The sequence below is a fragment of the Perognathus longimembris genome, chromosome 4 (assembly GCF_023159225.1).
Source record: "Perognathus longimembris pacificus isolate PPM17 chromosome 4, ASM2315922v1, whole genome shotgun sequence".
In the NCBI taxonomy this organism is placed as follows: Eukaryota; Metazoa; Chordata; class Mammalia; order Rodentia; family Heteromyidae; genus Perognathus; species Perognathus longimembris.
In genome coordinates, this window is record NC_063164.1 from 59,885,572 (window position 1) to 59,903,493 (window position 17,922).

The 17,922-nt window shown below is 37.2% G+C and overlaps 1 protein-coding gene and 1 pseudogene across 3 annotated transcripts in view; one reads left to right on the forward strand and one right to left on the reverse strand.

The window, feature by feature from the left end:
• LOC125350615 (fibroblast activation protein alpha) overlaps window positions 1–7,203 on the forward strand; it is a 72,547-nt gene extending 65,344 nt beyond the window's left edge. For 2 of the 3 annotated variants that reach the window (XM_048345325.1, XM_048345324.1), the window contains 5 exons: window positions 3,263–3,362; window positions 4,422–4,486; window positions 4,992–5,064; window positions 5,354–5,427; window positions 6,810–7,203. In XM_048345325.1, coding sequence (XP_048201282.1) covers window positions 3,263–3,362; window positions 4,422–4,486; window positions 4,992–5,064; window positions 5,354–5,427; window positions 6,810–6,911 — 414 coding nt within the window. In that variant the 3' untranslated portion in view covers window positions 6,912–7,203. The remainder of the gene's footprint in view (window positions 1–3,262; window positions 3,363–4,421; window positions 4,487–4,991; window positions 5,065–5,353; window positions 5,428–6,809) is intronic. The other variant, XM_048345326.1, reaches the window with a different exon arrangement.
• A 2,148-nt stretch (window positions 7,204–9,351) lies between these two features.
• LOC125350616 lies at window positions 9,352–10,676 on the reverse strand (annotated as a pseudogene).
• Window positions 10,677–17,922: the final 7,246 nt, after the last annotated feature.

Genomic DNA, 17,922 nt, shown 5'->3' on the forward strand with positions numbered 1-17,922 from the left:
AATTACATGAGGACTGAATAGAAAAGTCATATTATTCAAAAAATATTATCGTATCTTTACTTTGTATCAGTGCTGGTGAAATGCTCATTGTTTAGCCAGAAAAAGGTCTCTGTTCTTAAAGACTTCACAACAGTTAGGGATGACAACAATCAGGAAGACAAAATAGACTGTTGAAAAATGGTGAGCTCTACAGAGAAATGCAAAACAAAGTGAGAAGATGGCATTCTGTTGGTTTTTTTTTTTTTTAAGTAGAAGGTCAGAGACATCTCTTTTGAGGTGACATTTGTGCTAAGATTTGAAAGACCGGCAGTGCAGCATGATACTTTCTGAGGAAAGAACATTATAGGCCAAAGGTCACAACAATTGTGGGCATTAGGAGGTTAGTTCATGCTTGGCGTCTGGGAGCAAGGGAGAGAAATTAAATGGGGGTGGAAGAAATGAGCAAGGATGGGTAGAGCAGCAAAGACTGCTGTAATGGGCTTGATAGGACACATTCTGGCTAGTTACTACAATGCTGGTAGGTAAAATGTCCCAATATACATTGTGGCTCATGTAGGATTATTCCATGAGCCCTCTTTTAAAATTCTGTGCCCTTCTAAGAAATGTTTAAAAGAATATTTTAAGAGACATCTTTCATTTAAACAAAATGGCAAGTCATCTAAGTGCAAAGGACACAATTCTAGAATTTTCATGGCAAATCTGCTCTGTGGGTTCTTTACTTACAGCAACCACCCACTCTGCCTGGAGCCCTACTCATAAGGGAGCAGAAAAAAAGTCAATGCGGGTTTTTCTCCCTTTCTTCATTGCTACAAAAGGAATAGATTTTTCCAAACTGCCTGTGAACTTAAAGCATAACCTTCTTTTGTTGTGCTGTGGATTCCAATTGTCTTTGCTCTGAAAATTCCTTGAGAAAATTTTATTTGTTCTGATAGTGGGAAACATGCATTTAAGTAGACCAATATCACCTAAACTCTCTCTCTCTCTCTCTCTCTCACACACACACACACACACACACACACACACACACACACACACACGTCCTAAGATTTTGAGCAGAGATTTTCAAGGTTTTCACTATGTACAAAGAATGCCTCTCTCCCTTCCTCCTTCCCTCCTTCCCTTCCTTCCTTTATTTCTGTCTTTCTTTCTCTTTCTCTTTCCCCCCCTCCCTCCCTCCCTTCCTCCCTCCCTCCCTCCTTCCATCCCTCCCTTCCTTCCTCTCTCTTTCTTCCTCTTTTCTTTCTATCCCTTTCCTTTCTTTCTCTTTCTTTCTCTTCCCTTTCTCTTTCTTTCTGTTTTTCTCTTTCTTTCTATTTCTCTTTCCTTTAATGCCTGTCTGTCTGTCTGTCTGTCTGTCTCTCTCTCTCTCTCTCTCTCTCTCTCTCTCTCTCTCTCTCTCTCTCTCTCTCTGTGCCAGTAATGGGGCTTTAATTCTTGGTCTGTGCTCTGTTGCTTAGCTTTTCTGTTCAAGGCTAGCACTCTGCCACATGAGCCACAGCTTCACTTCCTGCAAAGATTTTCTATGTCAGATCTTACTTCACTCTATTTCCTTCTTTGGGATAGAATGAAGGAGAAGCAGGGTCCAATGTTTTTATTTTGCTAAGTACTCTTTTATAATAAAATTATTTAAAAAGTTTAAAGTCATGGAATTACTCTGTTCTCATCTGAGCTTAACATTTTAAAATAAGGAAAACCTATCCATTTTTGGAAGAGTTCTTTCCATTCTACTAATCAAAGCAAATTATTTTTATATGAAGCTTTGAATCAGATAGAGAATTTTTACTTACTAAAATGATTTTCAAACCCAAATGTTCCTTCTGTTTTTTAAATATATTTTCCCCTATTAAAACACAGCTTACTTCTCCTCCAACTATAATAAAAAGAGGCCATGGTATAATTGGAGCGGCCTCTTTTATTCTATGTTTTGCAGCCAACGGCCCTCAATAAAATTCCTCAGAGCTAGAAACATAAAACTGTAAACTACTTAAAGGAATCTTCATTTAAGTGTTGATTTATTGGCTCATCTCCCACTTTGTGTGTGTGTGTGTGTTAAGAATTAAGAAGAGAATAGACCCCTGCCACTAACCTGCTGATTGATGCCATCACTTTCACTATCTGAGTGTCTGTCTCTCTGTCTCTCTGTTCCTCTGTCTCTTTCTCTCTCTCTCTCTCTCTCTCTCTCTCTCTCTCTCTCTCTCTCTCTCTCTTTCTGATTCTTCTGTGTTATTGAGTGATAGGATATATTGTGACCTGAAAAATGTGTGTCAGGACCTAATTAGAATAAGCTATGGCTGTTGGAGAGTCATACTATTCCTTTATGACATCTATACATGTCCTGGTATCAGGATTAAGAATAAACACTGAGTATTGCTTTCTTTTCTACTGCACAAGTTGGTTGGTTCTGGTCCAGGTTCCAGAAGACTCGGTCCATATTTCTAGCAGTAGCATCTGCCCCAATCACATCAGTACAGACCAAAGACATTTTTCAGAAGGGCATTCAGCCTCATTGTGATTCCCCATTCATTTATTCATATTTAGAAAAATCTTCAAATAGCCAAGTGATGTAGAAATTCTGTTATCAGAGTCACATTTCTGAATCACCCACTGATTACTCTGAGCAAGAACGCTAAGAGAGCGGAACCTATTTGTGATCTGTATTCCTTTTGCTGTTCTTTGCTTTTCTATTGAATTTGTGTGAAGAAATGTAAGCTTGTGAAAGGTACTATGTCAGAAATTTTCCAAACAGAATATGTGCATACAAAATACATAAACTCCAGTCATATCTCAAACTCTCCAAAATATTTTTTTATCTTTCTTTAGGTATTCTCTTATGAGTAAATCTAGTATATACATTATGTCTTGCAGCACTTTTGCAAATTTAGAAATTATTTTACATTTACATATTAGGAATAATTTTCTTTTGCTTGTTTTTGTTCTAAAAGACTGTAGATGGAAAAATAGGGGGGAAAGTATATTTTTGGGAAAACATTACAGTTATATCTATGTTGTGTGTTGTGCACTGATTATGCCTTGTTTTAGGAGAATCTATTCTGATTAACACACATTTCTGGTCTAGGGATAAAATTACTGGTGAGCTTGTTGCTTGTGGGGGACTCAAGGTAGACATTAATTTTTCCTTATGCATATAATCCAGTTCCCTTCAGGCCTAGATTTGAATAGCTTTCAATTTGCTATTAAAAAGCAAAACAGGAAGAAGCTTCTAAAGGTCGATCTGAGTTGATTCATGTCAATGTCTCCACAGTCCTACGGAGGTTATGTTTCATCCTTGGCTCTTGCTTCAGGAACTGGTCTTTTCAAATGTGGAATAGCAGTGGCTCCAGTCTCCAGCTGGGAATATTATGGTATGGAAATGCTTCATAAATACTGCTGTAAAAATATTTAACATATATTGAGTCCATGCTTGAATTTGCTAGGAAAACAAGTCATATAGTAAAATTCACCCCTAGCATCCCTGGGAAAAACATAATCTATAAATGAGGTGGTTCATAGAATTCATTATAATCAAAGAAAACTTAGGAATGGAGGAGTCTTTAGAAATCTGGTATAACTTGTTTTCTCTCTGAGACCTTGAGCCCCTCCTGAACCAAATCTTAAAACTCAGAGCTAATGTTATGATTGTGAAGAGTCACACAGCCTCAGCGCAGCTGACTCTGGTGCATATTTTGTACAAAGTCAGGCCAAGGGCCAAGCAATCCACCTTCACACATAGTTTGCACACATAGTTTGTGTCTTTGCAAATCAGAGAAATGAATAAATGTTTTTCGGGTGTACCCTTTCCTCTATCTGATGTTTTTATGATGAAAATCATGCTGAGTGATTTTTCTGAGATTAACTCTAATAATTGTAACTGTTTTCAATAAAATAAGAAAGGGCTTACAGAGTATCTTTTTACATGGGGGAAAATGTATGCATTTATATATGTGTTTCTGGTGTTGACAAGAGTGAATCTGGGATATATATATATATATATATATATATATATATATATATATATTTATTTATCCAAGATGAAATAAGAAAATAAGACACCAATAAAAGCAATAGAAATGGCTGCTTTTTATTATTTCTTCTTAAATAGGGTGAGGTCAGTCTACAGGTCTTTCCCACTTCAAGATTTCCCCCTAGGACAAAAGAATTGAAAAAGCTTATAAGCCACTTTATAAAAGAAATGCATAGATGCTTCAGTTTCCATAACATTTACCTTACTGTCTAGTTCCATTGATGTAAATTGCAGGTGACACACCTTTACTGGTGCTAACTATTACAAAAAGCAAAAAAGAATTCAACCTCAAGATCTCCACATGAGAGAATTGAGGAACATTTACTAAACTACAAAGCTATTAGAAATGATAAAGTGGCCTGCATTAAATGCAACCAATGTATTCTTATTTATTTTCTAGCATCTATCTACACAGAGAGATTCATGGGTCTCCCAACAAAGGAGGACAATCTGGAGCACTATAAAGTGAGTATTTTCCTCATGCTATTTAGATCATTAACTTATTTCAAATGTGCTAAACATTTTTAAAACAAAAATTCAGAGTTTATAATTTTGACTGTTAGTCCCCGAGCAAAATGATGATGTTTTGTTAATTGCATAACCTATCACTACTGAGGATTTGACTCCTTTTGAATTCTATTCTTTTCCCCATCATATCCTCCTTTCCCTAACCTCCCTTTTCCCAATCCTCTCCCCACCCCCAACCCAACACAGCTTGAGCGGGCATCATTTATGCCTAAGGTCTCTCTCATATGTAACATATGACACATAAACTTTCGGTTTTTCAAACTAAGAATCAGATGGAAGTAATGCAAATGATGATGAAAATGTGTTGCTCTGACTCTTAAATATTTATCAACCAAAGCAATACATAATTTCAGTATTGGTGCTAAGTCCATTGCACAATGATTTAGCTAGTTTTCTATTAGAACTTGCAGCAACTAAAATGTTAATTTTTCCTCTTTTCCAGAATTCAACTGTGATGGCAAGAGCAGAATATTTCAGAAATGTAGACTATCTTCTCATCCACGGAACAGCAGATGGTGAGGTTTAAGCAAGACTCTTACACATAAAAATACTGAGCCAGCATCACTTTGTTTAAGAAACCTTAAGCATTCTCCTATGCCTATGCTCAGGGTCAGTACCTAAGAGTCAGGGACATTTCCATATCTCAGTGTGATTACTCACTGCTGACAATGTCAAATGCATGGCTAGATAATCGTTGGTGTTCATTTCCAGGCAGTGCATTGTCACTCTATGCTTTCTGGGATTTAGCAGCACTTTAACTCCCTCACTCTCTCTCTTTTTTTTCTCTCTCTCTCTTTGTTGCAGATAATGTGCACTTCCAAAACTCAGCACAGATTGCTAAAGCTCTCGTTAATGCACAAGTGGATTTCCAGGCAATGGTACTTAATTTTGTTTTACTTGTGTTCATGGCCTTACACCCTCATCCTAAACGAAGAACGTCTTTGTTTTTAATTTTAGTCAAACTTGACAGAGAGGCTGCCGAGTAGAATAAGCAGAACATGAGCAAATGAATATTGGTTCTTTCGTGAACTCCCTGCAAGACTTTAGGCAAACCAGCTCACCTCTGAGATCCCCACAGGAGTCATAAAACAAGGGACTTCCCCAGATTTAAGAATCTTCTATTTCAAATATTCAATAATTTTTCTATCCTATGTGTGTAAGTGGAGTTACATGCTTAGCATTCTTACAAAATTTAGGAGTCCCAGAGCAACTAGAAGATACTGTTTATTTAGTCAGAAGCAACTGCAAAATGTTATCTGGACCTCAAAGGCTCCCCCAGTCATGTTGTTTCATTTAGTTATCTATGCACGTTTAGCACCTGGCAGGTGCCTAGTCCTGGGCTCATGAAATAAACTCTGATTTTGAACGAATGGGCTAAATGCAAAGGTCAAGGTTGCATAAACCATAGGAAACAGAATCAGAGAAAGAAATAATTGTTTGTCCCTACTTCAACGAGCACAAGTTCTCCAACAGTTACTTATATTGAACAAGAATCCAGAAAGTGAGCTCCTTCATCTTTTGAAAGTTTGATTTAAAAAAAAAAACTTAAGAATGAGATGAGATTTCTGATTTTTTTTATTATTACTGTTACCCTCAAAGGAAATACAACACAGTAGAAAAGATTACATCATGACCACTGTAGTGAAATAATGTCACTGCAGTGACATACTGTGACTGGCACCCCTACAATAAAATTTAGAGTTATGTTGTAATTTTCCATCCCATCATCTCCTGCTCCCTCACTTTTTACACTGCTGTTTTAATTCCTACAAAGGGTCTTTATGATTATATGTGTCATGTTACACAGTAGATTTTCTATCACAGAGATTAGATTCACAAGCTATGAGCCTCATGAAATTTTTGAGTTATAGGCAGTTTTAGGAAAAATAAAACCCAACAGTTTTTTTTTCAAATAAAGAAACCAAGCTCCAGAGATACAAAGTGCCAGACCTACTAATACTTCAGTTCTAGAACCATCCGTGCATCCTGACCTTATTCCTCAAGAATGTGGCCCATGGGATAGTCAGCCTGTGAGAGCTAAAGTATACATCTAAAACACTAATGGAGTTTAATAAAATTTATTTCTGTCTTATTTCTCTGAATGATTACATGTAACTCTTTTGCTTATCTGAGTGTCCTTAAGGCAAATAGCTCAATAATATTAGAAAAATTATCAGGTCTTAAGAACACAAAGAAAGGTAAAATTAGATGCATCTCCTGGCTTCAGAATTAAAGCAGCCTTTTTTTTTCTGTATTTCAGTGGTACTCTGACCAGAACCATGGCTTGTCTGGAATGTCCACAAACCACTTGTACACCCACATGACCCACTTTCTAAAGCAATGTTTTTCTACATCAGACTGAAATTGATGCAGATTCAAGCCTGTATCACAATTCAAAAACTTTCTATGGATGCCTCAATTTGCTTGTTTTACTTGTATCCTATGAAGTACTGATGTAAACAAACAAATGAGTATTGTTCTAAGAACTGTTGAAACTTCTGAAGAGCTCAGAATTTCAAGCTTAATCTTGTTCGTTTTCTTGTTCTCTGTGAAGAAGAGAAGAGGAAGGAATCCATACATTTTGCTTTGGGAACAAGTAATATTTTACCTCCTGTCCATATGGAGGAAAAATAAAGTGAAATGTTCAAATGTTACTGTGTTATCTGTGTTCATTGATTTCATGTTCCAGGTTCCATCACATAAAGTTTTGTTTGCAGAGCAAGCACTTGAATAATATTATGGTGCTGATAGAAGATAAGAATCTAATTGTACTTGGAATTTTTACATTAAGAACTTCAAATGCTGAAACAAATAGCTCAGTGTAGAGAAAAGCAGAGCTCAGAAAATGCAATGAATCAAATCTGAGATGTTTGCACTCTGCTGTCCTCCAAGAAATGTTTATTAAATTGCTCCCAGAAGATTTCTTCAACATTGCCAAAAACATTGGATAAGGATAAAGTCAGACTTTTGCATCAAGGCTCCTGTTAAGAAATGTTTCAAATTTGGAAACATTCCTACTTTTATATACTTTTACAAAATTAGTAATGAATATTGCTTTCACATTACTAGATCATAGCTAAACTAATCTGAATGAACACGTAAAATGGATTATAATAATAGTGAGGGGGCAATTTTATGTCTATGAGATTTTTCTGAGGTTTTACTTTTACATTGAGTTCATTTAAAATTAAAAAATAAAAGGTGCAAGGCATGTAATCCCAAAAGCAATGCTCTGCCAGTAACTGTCACTAGCATCCATCAGAAATGACGCAGGGCCTGTCAGCTCTGTGGTTGCCACACAACTAAAATGAGCTACACCAGGTCACTCAAAGATATTCTGGGGCATATATAACCACCAAACAACCATTCAGGGGATGTTTCAGTACACATTAGTGTGTGCTTCAACACACTAGTCTGCCCTGGAAAACTTTTCTTCTATTGCTTAGTTCTTTCTCTCCACTTGCAAGGAGAGTGCAGTGAGGCTTCTCATTTCTATAGCCACAGACATGGAACTTTACAGTGGGAACAGGGGGACTGTAAAGCTCTTGGTTCTCTCTTTTCCAGAATTTTCAGATTTTTGTTCCTCATTCTTTCTATTACTCCCTTCTAAAACCAGGCCTCTCTATCAGAGCAGATATTCATCTGACACAGCAGAAAGGGTGTTTTATAGAGGTTGGGGAATCTGGACAGAATTTCCACATATTTTGGACTTACCATGGCCCTCCTTTTCTGCCCTTCAGTGGCTTATGCCCTGCAGAGGCCTCAACCTTCTCATTCTTTCCTCCACCCAATGGCCATTCTAGCTGCCAAAGTCTGCAGAATTCTCCTATCTTTTACTCTGCAACAATAGAGAAGAGACAGTTAAATCCTATACTCCTAGGGAAGGACAAATAAGATTAAGGACAAAACTGGTTTGCTACAATTGATGTTCATTGTGTAATTTATCAAGCCAGCTTCTAATACCAATATTCAGTGTGTGATCTCTACCTCAAACCTTTGGGTTTTTTTTTTTTTTTTTTTTGCTCTCCCACAAAAGTTGTTCCCACAACTTCTAAGGCACAAATCTTATCAAGCCCTTATCTCATGTTAAAATCTCCAGGGATTCTCCAATGTCTGCAATTATTTCAAGCCAACTATATACACATAGAGTCTTTGGCAAACCCTTCTCAGGAGATTAGCTTTTATAATAAAAGCCCTTTACTTTCTTAAATATGACACATTCTTCCATGTAGTTACGTAGTGGGAAATTCTAATGGGAATATGGGATAGCCAATATGTAGTGGTTTCAGTCTAAATCAATTTAAATTGAGATAAAATTAGAGTTCAACAATTTGGCCACACTAGCTATACATAGCCAGCCATGACCATATTAAGCAATATAAATAGAAAACACGCCCATCGCCACAGATAGTGAAGACTGCATTGTCCTGAAGAAATCTTGGCCTATGCCATTGATCACAGAAGATCAGCAAACTCACTAAACGTTGAATAAATGGTGTGTCTGTTTTCATAGCAATTTCAAATTTTCTATGTTATTCTTCATAAGTCCTTCCTGTCTTGCTAAATAGAGTCATCTGAGCCCTTCTCAAGGCATTTATCCTTTCTATTTATTTACTTCAGATTTGTTGAATCTGATTTAATATCCCAAACTACAATAATTTGCAGGGGAGCAAGACAACATTTTGTATAGCAATTTTTTGTGTGTGGGGGGGTGTGTTTGGTTTTGTTTTTTTGTTTTTTTTACATTGGGAAGGTTTATTGAGATGCCACTACCGGAAGGACACCCACTGGATGCCTTGGCTTTATGCACCTTCTTCCTTAGCAATGCGGTTTTTCTTAAGTGGTCACATGAATGCTTTCTTCTCCTCCATTGTCTGGAAGCGGCCATGACTAAACTTAGAGGTAGTGTCAATTAACTTGAGGTCAATCTTCTCCAGAGCCCGCCATTTGGTCTGCACCAGCAAGGACTTATGGTGAGAACTCGCTTCTTGGTTCCCACCACACAGCCTTTCAGCATAACGAAGTCGTTAGTCACTTCAACATAGTGAACAAGGCTACCCCAGTGGGTTGATGCTCTTGTCTGACAGGTCGTAGTCCAGTCCGTGGAGGCATTGTTCTTGATTACTTTGCAGTCCTTGATCAGGTAACCCTGGCCGATCTTGTAAATCTTCTTGTTGATCTCAGTGCCGGTGGTGGTACCTTTCTGACCACCCCAGGGCCATGGAGAAGGCCACACTGGCATAATGCCACGCTCTAATGCAGGCAACGTTGTGCAGGCCTCAGTGAGTCTTTTGGGGCAGTTTCTTGTATGCCAGCGGCTGGTGACCCCTTTGTACCCCTTGCCCTTGGTGACCCCGATGACATTGATCATCTCGTCCTGCCCAAACACTTGGTTCACTAGGACCTGCTGCTCCAACCTCTTGCAGACCCAGTCCCGATTCACAGCCATGGTGCCCCCATTAACCTGGATATCCAGCAGGTGGGCCTTCTTCTGGCACAGAGGAAGCAGGCGCATCTGGGTGTGAGCAATGATGCGGACGACCTGGCAGTACTTTTTTTTTCTTATTAAAACTTTTTTTTTATTATTATTTATTCTCAAAGTGATGTACAGAGAGGTTACAGATTCATACGTTAGGCCTTGGGTACATTTCTTGTTCTGTTTGTTACCTCCTCCCTCATTCCCCCTCCCCCTTCTCCTCTCCCTCTCCCCCCATGAGTTGTTCAGTTAGTTTACACCAAATGGTTTTGCAAGTATTGCTTTTGGAATCGTTTGTCTTTTTATCCTTTGTCTCTCGATTTTGATATTCCCTTTCACTTCCCTAGTTCTTCATGCTGTTGAAGTCCCTCTCCAGCTGTTTCTTGCCCACATCGTCCTATCATTTCTTACAGTACTTGGTGAAGGCCTTCTTCTTAGATTTGTCCCTGGTTCTTACAGAAGCGCCTTTTGCACTCATCATTAACATGCTCTGCAAAGATTGTCTTGAAGGTCCGCAGACCTTGCGGGGTTTCCACGTAGCTCACTATACCAACCACCACCATAGGAGGGTTTCCACAATGGTCACAGCTTCCTTCTTGCTCACCTTCGATCCCGGCCTGTCCACTTCCCGCACCATGTGAGTCATGCCAGCCTTGTAGCCTGGCATGCTCCAGTGGCACTCTTGCCACTAGGCCATATTCCCAGCCCCTTGCAGATTATATTTTGAGAGGGGTGATCAATGCTGTATTTAGTGTTATCAAATGTAATCATATTTCATCTATCACAAAATAGATATTTTCATCAATTCATTCAACAAATTCAGTTTCAAGTCACTATTTTACATATTATGGGTAACAAAAAATCTTAGTATGTGTAAAAGAGAAGACATGAATCAGTTTCTGAGAGTGAATAAATGCAATTATACTATGCAGTATATACTAATTTGAAAAGTTATTTATGTAACTTTTGGGCAGAAACCGGAGGAAAGCAAGGAGGGCTGACATTTTCCAAAAAAGTAGGGGGCTGTGGATATAGCCTAGTGGCAAGAGCGCTTGGCTTGTATACATGAAGCCCTGGGTTCGATTCCCCAGCACCACATACACAGAAAATGGCCAGAAGTGGCACTGTGACTCAAGTGGCAGAGTGCTAGCCTTGAGCAAAAAAAAAAGAAGCCAGGGACAGTGCTCAGGCCCTGAGTCCAAGGCCCAGGACTGGCAAAAAAAAAAAAAAGAAAAAAAAAAGGCAAAAAAAGAAATGTGCTCATTACCTAAGTTATGAAATGGTAATGACCTTGTAAAATACCTTAATAATAACAATAACGTTATATATTATAAAAGTAAATTCAAATATTAGACCAATAGTACTGGCCCTATGGTATTTATAATGTTTTCCCCAAATTTCAAATGACAACGTAATATTTCTTATACAGGGTTAAATGAAAGCAGCAAGTACTTGAATATCTGGTTAAATTTAACATACATGAGAGAACTTCTATTGAGGTTTTTAAAATTCTTTTAAAAGCATCTACAAGAAAATATAAAATATGTTTTTTCTTTCTTTCAGGAAACATATATCGGATCCCTAGGCTGGCATAGCAAAGAGTATTGTGGGGGATACAAGAATGAATATATAGGACAATTTCTCCATTTCTAGACTGTTCCAGTAGAAACGACTTAACGAATCTGATTTTCCCAACATTTGAGCATTTTTCAGAAACTGACAGATCTTTATGCAAATGTTGTTGCCAAGCTGTTTGTAATGGTGAAATTATACTTTGACAGTAACTCTTTAAAATATATTAAACCCAGCTAAGGTTTTTTTGGAAATGTTGCCAATTAAGTGACTTTAATGAGCTTCTTGATTGTAATGTAATTAAAATTCAGATGTTCTAATTGTAAAAAAAAAAATAGTCCTGGGAAAGTTAACAGTAAAATAAGCAAATGTAAAATGAATTAGGGCTAATTTAAATGGCTATTATGTGACTTCTGAGAACATTCTACCAAAACAATGCTTTCAATTATCTTGCTCATAAAGAAGAAAGGAGGCACCTAATAGAGATTTTGAATGTATTCAATTAAATAGCTATTCTGAGTTTATCCAATAAAACAGATTGAAAATTTCTAAATGCAGTAAATCATTCTCAGACTCTGAAAGAACTGTTAAAATATTTCTTTGGCATTATGGACAGGTAACTTGGCAATTTGAAGTGGAATAGTTTCTCATCGAGGGAGAAATAAGTGCCTGGGCCTTATCAAATTATTCAGGAAAAAAAATAATTTGGCTTCTAGCACAAGGCTCTAATGATCACCTGCTCAGGTTGTTGGCATCCAATACTAACATGCTGGTTCTGAACACTTCTTTTTGACATACAGGTAATATCTTTGGCAAGTGAGAGCAATATGATTTCATTTTATTGACTTTTAATTAATGTTTCATTATGAACTATACTTACTTCGAAAAGTTCTTTGACAATGTACATTTTAACAAATAACTTTTGGTAGAGCATACCATTTTGCTTGGAGGTTGTAGACAGCTTTGAGTTTGTATTCTGTGAATGAGAGGATGATGTCAAGGCAACAGCTTGACAATATTCTGCTTTCATAATCACTGTACACTGACCTGCACAGATAGAATTGTCTGCACTAACAATTGTTAGGAGCAGGAATTTTTCTCACTGCTATAGATGGTAATGTTTTTCAAATATATGCTTTAATGAAATATTTGCATGTGCTTTAGATTATTATTGAAACATCCTTCCAGATATTCGAGGACACAATAGAAAAGTTTAAATAGGTTATGAAATTTACTATATAACACAGACACCAAGCAGAACTTCCAACTTTAAGGAAAGATGATTACAAAGTGATTTCTTAATATACATCAATACTTCATATACCTGTGGCAAACAATGATATTCTCTCATTTCCTTCAGAAGATTAAAGGAACATTATGCAATATTGCAGCTTCCTTTCTCAAGTGAAGAACAATGTATTTCATATACCAATCTCATTTTTTTCCTTTGTCTTTTCTCTCTCTCTCTCTCTCTCTCTCTCTCTCTCTCTCTCTCTCTCTCTCTCTCTCTCTCTCTCTCTCTCTTTGTGCTTGTCCTGGAACTTGAAGTCAGACTCTAGGCACTGTCATTGAGCTTTTTGAGCAATACTAATGCTCTACCACTTGAGCCATAGCTCTACTTCATGCGTTTTGGTAGTTAATTGCAGATAACACTCTTGTGGACTTTCTTGCCTGTTCTGGCTTCAAACTGTGATCTTCAAATCCTGAGTAGCTAAGATTACAGGCATGAGTGTGCCTGCATGTATCCAGGTAACATGTTCATCATATTCAATTTAAAAGCATCCTACTGCAGTGGGTGCCTGGGTGGCACAACTAGTTGTAGAAATTTGGTCAATTTTTGCACATTATCTTTCTATTTCCTCATAAGTGAAACTGAGATAATCATAGTTCCTACCCCATGAAGTTGTTTGGAAGCTTAATGAGTCATTATTTATAGCATTCACAATATCTGGCACATGGTATCTCATAGATATTTGTTCAATACATAATATAGGTCACTTTATTTAATTAGTTAGTTTTGGTGCTGGTCCTGGAGCTTAGACTCACATCCTGGCTGCTGTCCCTGAGCTTTTTAGCTCAAGACTAGCACTCTATTTCTTGAACCAAAGACCCATTTCCAGCTTTTCAGTAACTAATTTGATATAAGAATTTTATGGATTATTTCTGCCTGACCTGGCTTTGAAACCAGTCCTCACATCTCAGGATTCTGACTGGGTAGGATTATAGGCACCCAGCTTTAAAAAAATGTCATTTTTAGGTGTCATTTCCAGCAAAGTAATACAATGAAATTAATAGCCTAAGTTTGGTTCTCATATCACTGTATTTAATAGAAGTGCCAGAATCTTCAGTTGCTCATAATGGACAATTTACATCTAAAATGACATGGCTTTTGAGAAAGAACCAATATTGAAATTATCAGTTTCACTGACAGCTTATCTTCCCTGATCCTTATTTAGAATGAGTCACTCATCTTTGTTTCTCAATACCTGTCTTAGAATTGAATTGTTTAGTACTAGTGACTGAATCATCTTTAATGGGGATAACCCTCCAGGCCAATGTGTAGGGGAGAAATATGGTGCTACATATGTTGATTATGGTGTGCCACCTGTAATATACTCAGAGACCTTCTTCTAGGTCTGCCTCTAGGCTGTCTCACATTACTTATCAAACCTCAGCAACTCTTGTCTCATTTGTGGTTTGTCTGCAGGTCAAACTTCTTTCCACTTTTTGAAGACCAAGAACATCTTGGTTTGGCTGTTGGCGACATCCTTGTTAACAAGGTCTCAGCTCAGATGTTGCCTCCTGGCCATGGATTTTAATGTTACATCTCCCACAGTCAGAATTCTGACCCCATCACCTATTTTTTGTTTGTTGGTTTGGGTTTTCTAGACAGGATCTTGCATGAACCACCACACCACATCAAATTCTGTTTCCTTGATAGCACATAGAATCATCAGAAGTTGTTTTCATTAATAAAATTGTTCTCTACTTCTTACATGGGAACAGAGATGAGCCACTACAGAGACTCCATCTGTTCTCTACCTCTATGCTTCTAGGACTGCACCAGCATGTAGTGTAAGACAAGAACTGCTCAATACAAACTCACCGAGTGTATCCTTGAGCTCTGTGGGTAGGAGGGCTCCTGAAACTAGAATTTTTTATCTGCCACCTCCCTGTAGAAACACATCTTCCCTCCCTTGCACTTAGCATTTAACAAGAAATGGTTATTGCCCACTGCAAAGCAAAGAAAAAGCGGGAATAAAATAATAAAGAAGCAGGTGGCCCAGTCAGGAAAACAAGGTTAAGGAGGCCATGAAGCTTATGACAGATATAAAATAGGTTGGTTTTTTTAAACAAAAATAACTTGGATTAGGAAATGGAAACACAGCCTACTGCACTATCCTAACTTAGATACTTGCTGCCTCTTGATGAATCACCAAAGAGACACTGCAAACTATGGAAGTTTGGCACAACATCTTCAGTTTGGAAGAAGTCAAATAAATATTTTAAATGTTACAGGGTACTCTAAGGGATTTTAATCTTTTAAAAACACATCTTTGCTCTGCTTTTGCTTCAGATTATATGTGTTTCACTTTTTAAAAGAATAGTATTTTTGAAATGGAATGATGTAATAAATATATCTAAAGCATTATGTTTATTTTATATTACAAAACAAGAATCTTAATGCTTATATGTCTCTTGCTTCTGATCAGGACACATGTTTAAACCATGCAATTTTATTGGTGGTGCTTTTAAATTGAGATGATAACCTGAAACATGAAAGGCAATTCAGTGGAATATACCTTCTAAATGTGCATTTTGGACATTTTGGTAGTTCATGATTCAACAAGAACGAATTGAACTTTCTAGGATGCTGCTGCCATGTGAATGTGATCTTAAATTTCTGCAAAACTTCCTGACAAAATCAAGAGAACTGACTTCTAGTTTTGTCATGTGGACAAGTTCCTTCTCTTTCTGAGACTTCGCTATTAGCTCTGTGTGCCACTGGAACAGTGCTGGAACTTCTGAAGTTTACTTTGCAAACCTGCAGCATCTTTCTGTGCCCTAGTGGGTAAAAATTGCAATTCTTAATCCTAAATCGTGTTTCAAAATCTGAAGGCTGTATTACATAAAAGGAGTCAAACTCATTGAATTTACTCCTCTTCATCCTAGATCTGAGCATCTTCTGAGTTCACAGAGATTGCATTGTTTCCTCTCAATATGGAATTCTAGTAAGTCTTTCCGGTGCTATCTTTATAAGAGGGAGTAGGAAACACTTGATAACTACAAACCATTGAGATGCTAGAAACACAGAGGTGAAACTGTTTCCCCTAAGCTGTGCAGTAAGCATGAACATCAGCATTTCTCTTGATGCTGAGGTGGAAACATTCTTAAGGGCTTTCCATTAGCATCACCATCTTCCATCTCCCTTGATCAGACATCTTTCATATGATTTAAATAAGATGATTGAAAAATCTTCTGCTGGATAATGTAACCCACATCTTGGTGTAGAGTTCCACATCTCTAACAACATGTGAAGAATAAATCCAGTAGGCAATTGACACGAATGAAGCAACCTAAAGATAGTCTCAACAAGCTCTCCTGTAAACTAAAAGTAGGTTCTGGGAGCTAATGGGGTCATCTAAGGGGTGAAGAGTTAGTGGATTATAGTGCTGCATGTAAGGTATTGTTTTGCCAGATCTTCTGATTTTTGTCAAGAGAAACTAGTGGGTTAAGTTTCTAGTCTCAGTTTTATATAAAGAAACAACAACAAGAAATCTTCATGTGGGCTCAATTTGTCCTTTGGGTATCAACTTCTATTTTAACCAACATTTTTTTTGCTTTCTTTTGGATGTTAATTGTATGCCAGGTGTTTCATTTATATGATTATTTGATTTCATTAAGTTTTTTTAATTCTGTAAATTAGAAATCAGTGTATACATATATGTGAGTATGTATAAATGTATGTATGTATGTATTTCTTATTAGGAAAATGAAGTATTTACTATGGACCTTGTTTAAGATTCTAGGCATTCAGATCTACTGGACCATGATCTTTATCACTATATCTCCTTATAATATTCTTATAATATTGGCATAATATGCTGGTCAGGTATATTGTGGAAAAATGTGGGATGCTTCATAGATGGTTTTGTTATATATTATTGTCATGAAGCAAATGACCAATATAAAATATAAATAGAGTTCTAGTAGTCAGCCATAATCAGCCACCATTAGAATTTAAGTACAGATATTGGAATATCTTTAAGTGACTCTCAGCAAGCATTTATAGGTTAACATTGAACATGGAGTTTTGTGCCTTTATAAGCCAGTGGCTTCCACAAGGTCTAAACCTGGGTCTTGGCTGCAGCAAAATATATGTATGTATAAGCAAGCCACCCAGTATGTTAATACAGCTTGTGACTAGACTAAAAATGATTCTGGCTTTCCAATCTTCCCATCACTTCTCCTCCACTTGTCAGTTTCTTCTTGATGCCTTTACTCTTTTGTTACCCCTGCACTGAGTCTTCCCACACGTGCTCTCCTGCCAACTCCCAACCACACTCATGGAAATACATGGGGAAGGGTGGGGGGGAAGCTCTCAAGATATCACACAAGAATGGTCCCCAAATTGGCATCAATGCATCATGCTAGCAACACTCACACTGCCAAAGCAGAGGCTCCAGATCTAAAAGAACAATGAATGTGTAAACAAGTAGTTCTTTTTTTTTCTCCTCCATATTAGATATTCAGAACAAAAGTAAAATGCAGAAGACTCCTTGTAAAATGAATCTTTTGTATCTCTCTCATTTTCAGTTGGTGGCTATCAATTCATGTGCTTAAGGCATCACATGTGTGCCTCCAAGTTGCCACAGCAACTTCACTAGGTCACAGTACATGCACTATTTATTTTTTCAAGTTATGGCATCAGAAGCCATAAAGTATTTATTGTTTACCCAATATTCTTCAATGAGAAGGCTGTGCCAATGAAACCTGCTATAGGAAAGCCTATTAAATTTGTGATGTATTTAGAGTCTTTTACTTGGTGTTTCCTCTAAGCAAAATCAGGACTTTATCCAAGTGTTAAGATTTATAATAAAATCTTATAAATAACAACTCAATACTCATATCAACCTTGTGTCATCTTTCCCAGAAAAAAAATGTCATGGAAACTATGAATGCAATTGTTTAAATGTGTAACTTATTAAAATGTGTCACTTTATGAATTTTTATTCATTTTTGGAAAAGATTTTTGTTTATTTTGTGCCAGCATTGAGGATTTAACTCATAGCTTTTATTCTCTGGCTAAGCCTGCATGCTCAAA